The sequence below is a fragment of the Chrysochloris asiatica genome, unplaced genomic scaffold (genome assembly GCF_000296735.1).
Source record: "Chrysochloris asiatica unplaced genomic scaffold, ChrAsi1.0 scaffold00098, whole genome shotgun sequence".
Classification (NCBI taxonomy): domain Eukaryota; kingdom Metazoa; phylum Chordata; class Mammalia; order Afrosoricida; family Chrysochloridae; genus Chrysochloris; species Chrysochloris asiatica.
In genome coordinates, this window is record NW_006408616.1 from 9,881,815 (window position 1) to 9,893,610 (window position 11,796).

Genomic DNA, 11,796 nt, shown 5'->3' on the forward strand with positions numbered 1-11,796 from the left:
TAAAGATTTACACCCTCGGAAACCCTGTACAGGGTCGCTATGGGTCGGAACCGACTCGACGGCACTTAACAACAACAACAACAACTTAAATTCAGGTGATTATCGACTCTCTAAATTTAAAATACTTTAATTTGTTGTTAGTGTCCTCGAGTCAGTTCTGATTCATAGCAACCCTGTATAAGGTTTCTGAGGAACCAACTGATGGGTTTGAACCACAGACCTTGCAGTTACCAGCCCAGTGCCTATTACAGGGCCACACCAGGACTGCAACATCTAAAACAGTGTTTGATTAAAAAAAAAATGTGACTGTTGCCTATTCAAGTTGACACATAAAAAAACAACAACAGTGTATTATTTTCTTTTTTGTTGTTGTATCTGTGCTTATTTAAGTCTTAATTTTTCTGTAATCATTTTATCAGTATTAGTCGTGGTAATTACACTCATCTGCATTCTGTCTTTTCAAGCAGCTCCTTAGGTTAGCAACCACTGACCTTGTGATTAGCAGCCCAGTGCTTATCACAGTGCTACACCAGGACTACAAAACCTATATTAGTGTCTGATTGAAAAACTGTGATTATCGCCTATTCAATTTGACGCATTTAAAAAAAAATCACTATTATTTTCTTCTGTGTTGTATCTGTGTTTATTTAAGTATTAATCTTACTATAATCATATTAATGGTATTATTCATATTGATTATACTCATCTTCATTCTGTCTTTGCAAGTAGCTCTTTAGGGTAGCTTTTAGGAAGTAGCTGAATTTGTAGTTTAAGGGAGCTATTTTAACCGGTTTAAGACTGAATTAGACTCCTGGTTTGGCACTGTAGGATCATCACTGGACTTTAAACCATAAGGTTGGCAGTTCAAACCTACCAGCTGTTTCTTGGAAACCCTACACAGGGTTGCTATGAGTGGGAATCGACTTGATGACACTTAACAAGACTGAATTATTTTCTGCTTTGAATTTATTGTTGAAACCATGTGGTTTTAGTAATGAATGGCATTTTGAATGAAATGAAAAAACACATTTTTGACATAGTAAGGATTCTGATACAACCAGTGAGGCACATATGTCCTAAAGGATTTCTGGGTTTGGTGGAATGAGGCCCATTTTCTCAGACTCACACAGTTATACAGGTGTCCGCCAGGTGGCTTGTTGTTAGGTGCCATAGAATGTGTTGTGACTCATAGGGACCCTTTGAACAGGAGGAAAGAAACACTGCTGGGTCCTGTGTTGGTCCTCACAATTGGTATGTTTGTGTGCATTGTTATAACCACTGTGTCAATCCACACTAAGAATGGCAGCACACAGTATCTGTGGCTTAGTCATCTCCCACTAACCCTCAGAGGCAGAACATGAAGTTGGGCACCATCTGTCCCACAGGTCACAAATTAGTTAACCTACTTCATTTAGAAAATAAGAGGAGATGAGATCTGCAATTGAAAAGAGGCTAGCACACTCAGAAGACTGAAAAGAACCCAAAATAATCTACATAATTTACAGAGTATGGAAATTGTGGATAGCTTTATAGTGAAGGTTTAAGGAAAGTGAGGAAAGAAGAAATAATTTTGAGTTTTGTTTTGCCAATATTCATGTCCCATAACTAGGTTTCCATTGCCAGTTGAGTAATTGGAACTGGAGAAGAGAGAACTTTTAAAGTATCTTTGTTTGACTTCATTAAAGTTTGTTTTCTACTGGCAGTAACATACAGTTTAGAGTTTATTTGAAGACTGCTGGTTTTATTTTACTCTTTTAGTTGGCATTGTTAAATTACTGTATGTATACTAACTAGTCATTTTGTTCTGTATGTACTTTTAATAAAAATGTAAAAATGATAACTAATATTAGTATCAATTTAAATATGCTAATATGCTTCATTAATATAAAATTATTTTATTAAGTTCATCCTAAGTTTTCATCCCTTTTTCCACTTTTTAAATACTTTATGCTCTTAGTGTTAAGGGCCTCTATATTTTGTTTTCTTGTTTTGCAATTTTCATGGTTTACTTACTGGAGTATATACATACATGCAAACTAGATTTCTGCACGGCTTTAATTTTCATTTTAGTAACTGGATTATAAATCATTAGGTGTTGAGACAAACAGATATGAATTCTGATCTGACTGGACAATCTTGTAGCTGTGAGATCTTGAGCAAACTAATTAACCCTAGAATCGTAGACACTTCATTTATAAAATGATTGCTATTGTGAGGATTGAATTGGTTGATACACATATTTTGCAGTGTTTGCCACATAGTATCTTATTGTTGTTAGATGCTCTTGAGTTGGTTTGGTTTCATAGTGACTCTGTATGGGGTTTCCAAGGTTGCAAACTTTTGTGGGAGCAGAAAGCCTCATCTTTCTCCCGAGGACCTACTTGTGGGCTCAGGTCACTGACCTCGTGGTCTTCAGTCTAGTGTTTATCGTATAGAGCCACTGTGCTCCCATGTAATATATATTCAGTTGATAATCTTCCTTTGTTTTATTTCTGTTAACAGATACTTGAGTTACTCTTTGGGTGGTGTAGGAAAAAAAAATGTGTTTCAACAGAAAGCTGTATGTTGTCTACATTCAGCATAAGTGTCATAGTTATCTGAATTTTGCCCTTACATGGTCTTTGAGCTGTGTTGCAGATCTTTGTATGTGATAGGTAACTGATAGACATGCAAATCCTGTGATTTTCAGTAGAACTTTGATTGACTTCCCTCTCTTTCCAAAAAAACAGTTTCTTCTGTTTGCAGTTCATTTCAAACATTCCTTTGCTTTCCATAAAGTTGCTCTCTTGACTTTTCCTTTGACTGGTTATAACATGTGCCTGTTTCACTCATTGTATGAGTAGAATAAAATCTTTAACATATGTTCATCTAATATCTGTATGATAGTCAAGATTTTACCTTGTTTTGAAAATTGTATTTTCAATGTGGAATGAATAACTTAAAGTATATCCAAGAAATGTCTAAATAAATTCTTAAGAATAGATTGATTTATTGAATGCCTATTATGTACAGTATACTATGGCAAATACTAGTATTTTATTTTAATCATTTGATATTTAACATGTTCCAACAGTGATATCAATTCTACAAACAATGCTAAAACTTTCCATAATATCTAACCACTAAGTCTTTACATAATAATTTATTGTTTTATTCCAATCCCAATGTAATACTCTAAAGGTATAATTTTTCAGTGTAAGGGATTGTTCTGTATCTTCTATTATACAGTCTCTTGAATATAGTGCTACACTACAGTTATATTTTGAATGAGCAAAATAGATAAATGAATCCAAAAAAGAGCACAAGCACTTTTCTCTTAAGTGTCTCATCATGAGTTCTAAAAGAAATTTTTAAGTATTTAGTTTCCATAAACTATGGAGCCAAAACCTGTCTCAGCAGGAACTTAACATTTTAAAATTATGCCTTAAAAACATATGACTTTAACTAAAGTTGTGATATCAGTTTTTTCCTCCTGTTGGGAAATTGCTTAGAAATTGCCTATGTTTGGCTACTCTATGTGCAGCAAGAAGGCTATATCTATTATTTATATCTATGTATATATGTATATTGAGAAAAGACAGTGCATGATATACATATATATTTTTTTGAATTCCTGTTTTTATTATATGCTTGCATTCTATATATATACTTGGGTGTATTTCAAGACTTTTCTGTTATGTTCTTTTGATTTGTTTATTACTGCACCAAATATTGCAAGCTTGATCATAATGATTTTGTGATATGTTTTAATGTCGTTTGAACTACTATATTTATTCAAATCAATTGTATATTTTAATATAATTTATACAGTATGTTTTGATAAAGGGGATAGTATGATTTAATATAACTTAATTTAGTATATTTTAGTGGGAGGGTTCAATCTCTTCCCTATACAATTTCTTTTCTAATGTTTTTCTATTTTTGCATGTTTACTTTTTCCATGTGACATTAATGTCCACTAACATAGTTCTATTATTAAAAAGCTTATTGATGATTTTACTGGGATTGCATTAAGTAATTAACTAAGGGAGAACTGATGTATAAGGATGTATGACTTATGACCAACTCCTACTTGCCCTTTAATGCAGGACTTCAAACCAGTTCTGTCATGACAGATGAAGTGAAACAGGAACAAACCCAGATTTTTGCAATTTGGGTCATTTGTCATGGTAACCAGAATGGGAAAAATTTTATAGCAAAACTCTGGAACGTGAGACTCAGAAGAAGCGTAGCAGCCCTTTTGGGAGTCTTACGTGTGAAATTGGGTTATTGGCAGGACTGTGAACAGGCATACACTTTCAGACCACCTGGTTGGCTGCCATCTTTGAGTGATACTCTGCCATCTTTGAAGTCCTGCGTTAATATCATGTCAGTTTTATCCTCACTATGAAATGGTTGAACCGGGCTCTGCTGGAACCAACCTCTGCTGGCAACAAATTCTTCATCACAATCACTTTCATTTGCAGTAGTGCAGTTATTAAACCATTAAAAAGGCTGTGAGAGTTTTCTTGCACTAAAGTAAGTGTAAACAAGAACTGTGTTCGCCAGCTCTGACTGACCTACATATTCTTAAATTAGGAATGGATCTTGTTTGTAATCCAGGGACTTCCTGTACATATATGACATTCAGTTACAATGGATATCTATACCTTTGTTCAGTTCTACCTTTGTATGTTTCAGGGGTGTTTAAAAAATTTCCTCACATGTCTTTTCATATTTATGCCGAAATATTTTATCTTCTCTATTGCTATGGAAAATAGAATTTTATTTTTATTATTGTTGTTAAATCTGAATGCTATTGAGTTTTGTTTCTTAAGTTTATGTCTTACTACTTTATTGAATCCTTTTTATTGTTTGAGTTAGTCTTATCATAAATTCTCAAGGAACATGAGAGCGTTTTCTTCCTTTTTCTGTTTTTCTTCTTATTATTGACTTTTCTTGTCTGATTGCATTGAGTCATGACTTTAGTAAAATGTAAAATGATACGGAGATAATAGTAGGCATTCTTGCTTTGTTCTTGATTTTAGATGAAACACCTTTAGTTTTCCCCATTAAGTAAGATACTGGCTTTTGGACTAGGTCTATATATTTTATTTGGTTAAAACAGTATCCATTAATTCCAATATTTTTCTTGTTAGCAGAAATAAATTTTCAATTTAAATCAAAGGCATTTTCAGAATCTTGAACTTTTTAATACCATTTTTCTTTTGAAATCTATTAAGATGGAGTCTTTCTAAATGAATTTCCTAATAGTGAACCAACTTTTCATTCTTGGAATAAATTCCATTTAGTCATTGCATATTATTTTTTCAGTATGGTATTTATTGGATTCTGTTTTCTGTTCTATTTAGAGCTTTTATCTTATTATAATTGAAGCCGTTGTTATGACTTTCTATTTCTATGTTATAGTAGTCGGTTTCTCCTTGATATACAATTTTACATTTTTTTTGGGGGGGGGTCTATTCTTGATTAAGTTAGTTATCTATTTAAAATGTTATAGAAATAATTGGATTTTCATTGATTAGTTCTAATTTTGTGGGCTAATGCATGGCTTATCTTTTCATTTGCTTTCCTATTGTTTATTGTCTAGTTTATGTGTTGGAGATTTAAGTAATTTGTTTTTACTGATCAAAGTATTCAAGGTTCTGGTTTGTTTTTGTTTTTAATGCCTGCTTTAAATGTATCCCATGTGTCTGATATACAATGTTTTTATTTCATTATTTCTTAGACATTCTATGAACTTTTAACAGATAGTAGTAGTAGTCATTAAGGAGCTCTGGTAGCGTAGTGGTTACGAATCGGGCTGCGAACCTTAAGGTCAGTGGTTCGAAACTACCAGCCGCTCCGCGGGAGAAAGATGAGGCTTTCTACTCCCGTAAAGATTTATACCCTCGGAAACCCTGTACAGGGTCGCTATGGGTCGGAACCGACTCGAAGGCACTTAACAACAACAACAACAACAGTAGTAGTCATTATGTGCCGTGGAGTCGGTTCCAACCCATAGAGACCCTGCATCGGGTTTCCGAGGCTGTAAATCTTTACAGGAGCAGAAAGCCTCATCTTTCTTCTGCGGATCAGCTGGTAGTTTTGAACTGCTGACCTTGAGGTTAGCAGCCTGACTTGCAGCCACTATGCTACCAGAGCTCCTTTTAACAGATAGAGGGAGACTTAAATTATATTGTGGTTAGGTAGGTGATGATGTAGATGGAAAGATTCCTGGAAAATTTGCTTTGAATGTTGACAAATGATAATGATGGCAACTGCTTCCATATACTAAATGTTTGGCATGTAACTAGTACTGACCTAAGTAGTTACATACATTATCTCATTTAAACTGTGTAAAAGCCTTTTGAGGTAGATATTTTCCCATTTTCTGAAGAGGAAACTATGGCTTAGAGTAGTTTATTTAATTTGTTGCACAATGAGTAGTTGTTATTGTTCAAATTTAAATGCATTTTGACTCTATCCTCTGTGGCTTTTTCAGAGGCAGGAATATTGTGAGGTCATAGAGATACTGAACAGTATGGTAGAATCAGAGGACTGTTAGTCCTTCAGAGTGAAGTTGGCACTTGGTGATATAGTTTCTGGTTGGAGGAAATAAGATGGAAAACATGAAGCACAGCAAGTTTATATGAGATAATGCGTAAGTTTGATGTACTTGTTGTATAGCTGGAGTCCTGGTGTGGTGCTCTGGGTTAATGCGCCAGACTGCAAAGCCATTTAAACTGCAGTGTTGGCAGTTCAAGCTCACCAGGTGCTCCTCATAAATCCTATACTGAGTCATTATGGGTCAGAACTGACTCTATGGCACTTAACAACAACAACAACGTTGTATAGCTAAATGGAATTGCTTGGTAGGAAAGTAATATAGGTATCTCCTGCTTGTCCCAAGTTTGCTTTATGCCACTTTGCTTTTATGAAAGGCCTCTGTTAATAGTACTTGTTTTTAATGATATCCAAAGATAAATTTAATTTTTACAAAGAAAGTGAGAAGTGAAACTAGAGTCCATTGTTTGTTTTGATTTAAACCATTAGAGGCAAGACTCACACAGAACAATGAGAGTGGTGGTCACCAGACTGCTTCCTGGAGAACTACACTCAGCATCTCCTCCTCATTAGCCTGTTATAACTCTGAACTACTATTTGTGAACACTATATGTTAGTGCTAATTAAGGTTTTATTTGTTACTATGTAGGTGATTTTGCCATCTTGGGATGCTCAACTATTTCCCCATATAAATCAATGGTAATTGCTTTTTACTTGACACCATTCAGTTTCTGAGAGGTTTTCTAGGAACACTCTATTGTTGGATAGCAGGGACAACCTGTATTGGGATCTCAAACTCTGTGCAGTCTATAATCTGTGCTAGAGGTGTGAATTTGGGTGTCATTAGTTTATAGGTGATTGTACTAACATAATGGGTTTTGAAAGTGGTCACCACAACAATATGTACAGCTCCAAGATAAAATTGTAGGAGACAAGGAAACTTTAAGACTGAGTATAGAAAGAGCTGAAAAGAAAACTAGAAAATGTAGTTATTATGTTAGGAGGAAACTTAGAGGTTATAGTGGTATCATAGACTCCAAGAGAGAAGTTTCAAGAAGTGAAGACAGTAAAGAAAGATAAAATCAGAAGTTTTTATTTTATTTAACATTAATTGAGAAGACAGTATCTTAAATGACAGCTTCAATGAAGTTATGATGATTGAATTGAAAAAGAAAAAAAAATTGATACAGTGATTATAAGCTTGCTTGTTCAAGAAATTGGGGTATGAAAAGAAGAGTAATGGGGTATTGGCAGTTAGTGAAAAGTATGGTTTGGAATGTCTGCTTTGTGCCCTCCTCACTTTCTCCCTTTAACCTTTCTTCTTCTTTTTCTCTTTTTCTTTCTTTCTCCCTCTTTCTACCATCCCCCCCCCCTTTTTTTTTTTAAAATGTGACATACTTGAGCATTTGCTGTTACATTATGAGAATTTGGTCAATATGGCATTTTGTCTTAGAATGTTACTGTAAATAAAAGTGACATAAAGAGATGTTAAACTGCTCAGGTTTATCCAGTCCTCCCTCAGCTTCAATAATTTGCTTGAATGACTCCCAGAAGGTGATATTTTAATATTACTATATAGCATTGTAAGATAACCACTGGACTGCTAGCTACAAGGTTAGCAGTTCACACCCACAGCTGCTCCTTGGAAACACTATACAGGGTTGCTATGAGTTGGAACTTATTTGATGACACTTAACAGCAACAGCAATTTTATTATAGCAAGAAGGATACAAGTGAGGAGAAACCAAAGGCAAGGTCTGGGAGAGGTCCCAACCCAGCACTTTCATGGCCCCAAAAGGGAATGTGCTCAATTGTATGGCAGATAACCACCACTACCACCACCATCCTCTGGCATGCATCCGTGCCTTTCACCAACCAGGATGCTCTGGTAGCATAGTGGTTATGAGTTGGGCTGCTAACCTCAAGGTCAGCAGTTCGAAACTATCAGCTGTTCCGCAGGAGAAAGATGAGACTTTCTGCTCCTGTAAAGATTTACAGCCTCAGAAACCCTGTACAGGGTCAGTATGAGTTTTCGGAACCGACTTCATGGCACATAACCACCACCACCACCACCACCATCTTCTGGCATGCAACCATGTCTTTTACCAGCCAGGATGCCAATGAAACTTTCATGTATCTGGCCAGTACTAATGTTGTTAGTGTTGGTAAGTGCCTTCCAGAAGTTAAGCTAGAATATCTTAATTATCCAGAAGGCCTGTTGGTACAAACAGTTAAGTGCTTGGCTGCTTATTGAAAAGTTGGCCTTTGAACCCACCCAGCACTCAGTGGGAGAAAGATCTGGCAATCTGCTTATTAAAGATTGCAGTAAAGAAAATTCTATGGACAGTTCTGTTCTGTTGCATGGGAACACTAAAAGTTAAAATCGACATTTAGTGATCCCATAGAGCCAATGGAACATAGTATCTAAAACTCATAATGTTGCTATATCATAAAAGCAATGATAAGATAGTGAGTTATTCCTTAGAGAGCTAATCAGGAATTTATACATTTATAAATTTATAATTAATAATTAATAGCCTTATAAATGTCTTTCTTTAGGAAAAAATGCAATTGCCATTGTGAGCTGCCTTCCAGAATTTATGGTAGAGCTTCACTGACGTTACTACCGATGCCAGTGTGGAATAAAGGTCTTTATAATCAAGAAAATCAAAACGTATAAATGACTTACTGCTAACAATGATTCACATTTGCTCTTCTTAAAGTTTAAAACACATAAAATACAAATTTATATGAAGTTTTAGAAAAAAAAGTTGACCTTTCCCTTAGTGACCTGTTTGTGAGTGCTCTAATTGCAATAATGCTGTTTTTCTTGTAAAAAAAAATTATAATATTATGTTTCAGCATTATTTTTTGTAGAAACAAATGAAATAAGTTAACATTAGTTTTATTTTAACTTTTTTTTTTTGACAAAACAAGAACCTAACACAAAAACAAGTGGATTTGTTGTTTGCAAGTAATTGTGCTTAACATTTTAATTTTATTATTATAAATGTTTAATGGGTTCCACTTGTGTGATGGGTTTGAAGGTCTCTGAATGCACAGATGTATCAGTCGTGCATTTTGCTCTCTTTTCAGGCCTGATGATACCTGTGCCAGCCACAGTTGTTGCTAAGTGCCTGGCACAGTAGGTACTTCTAAGAATTGTTATTAACCAAATGAATGGATATATATTTCAATACTTCTTTTTCCAATTGGACATGTACTTAACTTTAAGAAAAAAATTATTGTAGTGAAATATATGTTGAAGTACTTTTCTCCTATTTTTCCCTGTTCAATTCAGTGACAATAACCACACATTAAGCTGTACAACAGTTGCTACTCTCAGTTTCACACATTTTTTATCACCTTAACAAGAACTCTGTATCCCTTAAGCAGTTTCTACTATTTCCCTCTCCCACCTTCCTTAGTAACTACTAATGAAATCTGGTCTCTATGCATTTGCTTAGTCTGGATATTTCATTGCAGTAGGACCATATGATATCTTTCATTTTGTATCTGACTTAGGAATGGAACTTCTTATGGAAATGTGTACTTTATTAATTTCTTATGGAAATGTGTACATATTAAACTTTTAATTTTGGTTTAATATTACCTAGACATGTCACAAATTGAAAAAAAAACTAGTTCAGATTTCAATTTAGTCCCTGAGGAATAGTCATAGAATACTCATTTTTATTATAGTTATTTTCCATTCCCTTCTTCCCTTCAGCCTAAACACTCTCTGTTTTCTTTTTAATCATTTAATGCTTTGTTGTTGTTGTTCTTCATTAGTTTCTGGAGTCCATCTCTCCCCAGTTTCTCCTGAGATTGTGCTGGACCACGAACACTCTTCGCCTTCTGTTTGCTGCCTCTCTTCTGATCCCATTGTTTCATCACCAGAGAATACACATTCAGACAGCAGCATTGTTAGTCAAACTATTCCAAAAGCACAGGTAAGGCTAAAAATATTTTTAAAGAACTTCGTTATGGATTGAATTATGTTCTCCCCAATATGTGTCGACTTGGTTAGACCATGATTATCAGTATTGTGTAACTATCCCCCATTTTGTGAGCTGATGAAATTAATTATCCTTTGTGTTGTGAATCCTAACTTCTGTGATGTTAAATCTACTACTCTGTAAGCTTTTCATACCGTGGTAGCTTGTGTGTTACTGTGATTCCAGAAGCCATTCGATAGGTATATTAAATACCAGCAGAGTCACCCACAGTGGACAGGTTTCAGATGAACTTCCAGACAAAGACAAACTATGAAGAAGGAGAGATGGACTACTTCCTAATATTTAGTCACTGAAAACCTTATGAATAGCAGTGGGACACAGATATAGTGCTGGAAGATGAGCCCCTCAGGTTGGAAGACATTAAAAATGTAACTGGGGAAGAGCTGCCTCCTCAAAGTAGAGTTGACTGTGATGATGTGAATAGAGTAAAGCCCTTGGGACCTTCATTTCTGATGGGACACAACTCAAAATGAGGAGAAACAGCTGTAAACACTCATTAATAATTGGAACATTGAGTATACAAAGTATGAAACTAGGAAAATTGGAAATTGTCAAAAATGAAATGGCATGCATAACTGTTGATATCCTAAGAATTAGTGAGCTGAAATGGACTGGTATTGGCCATTTTGAATCTGATAATCACTTGGTTTGCTATGCTGGGAATGACATATTGATGAAGAATGGCATTGCGTTCATCATCAAAAAGAACATATCAAAATCAGTCATGAAGTGCAACGCTGTCTGTAGTAGGATAATATGTATATGCCTCAAGAAAGACCAGTTAATACCAGTATTACTCAAATGTACCAACAAAACACTAAAGCCAGTGATGATGAAATTTAGGAATTCTACCAATTTCTTCAGTCTGAAATTAACCAAACATGAAACCAAGATGTATTGATAATTACTGATGATTGAAATGCAAAGGTTTGAAACAAAGAGGAAGGATCAGTTGTTGGAAAATATGGCTGCAGTGATAGAAACTATGCTGGAGATTACATGATAGAATTTTGCTAGACCAATGACTTATTCATTGCAAATACTTTTTTAAAACAACATAAAAGATGACTGTACACATGGACCTCACTAGATGGAATACACAGAAATCAAATTGACAACATCTATGGAAAGAGATGGTGGTGAAGCTCCATATCATCAGCTATAACAAGACCAGGGGCAATTGCTCCTATGAAAATTCAGGCTGAAAGTGAAAATAATGAAAAAAAGTTCA

The 11,796-nt window shown here is 35.0% G+C and overlaps 1 protein-coding gene across 2 annotated transcripts in view; it reads left to right on the forward strand.

Moving 5' to 3' along the window:
* CCDC91 (coiled-coil domain containing 91) overlaps positions 1 to 11,796 on the forward strand; it is a 359,636-nt gene that overhangs the window by 40,198 nt on the left and 307,642 nt on the right. Inside the window, exons 3-4 of one of the 2 annotated variants that reach the window (XM_006866972.1) lie at positions 9,106 to 9,194; positions 10,339 to 10,499. In XM_006866972.1, coding sequence (XP_006867034.1) covers positions 9,106 to 9,194; positions 10,339 to 10,499 — 250 coding nt within the window. The remainder of the gene's footprint in view (positions 1 to 9,105; positions 9,195 to 10,338; positions 10,500 to 11,796) is intronic. The other variant, XM_006866971.1, reaches the window with a different exon arrangement.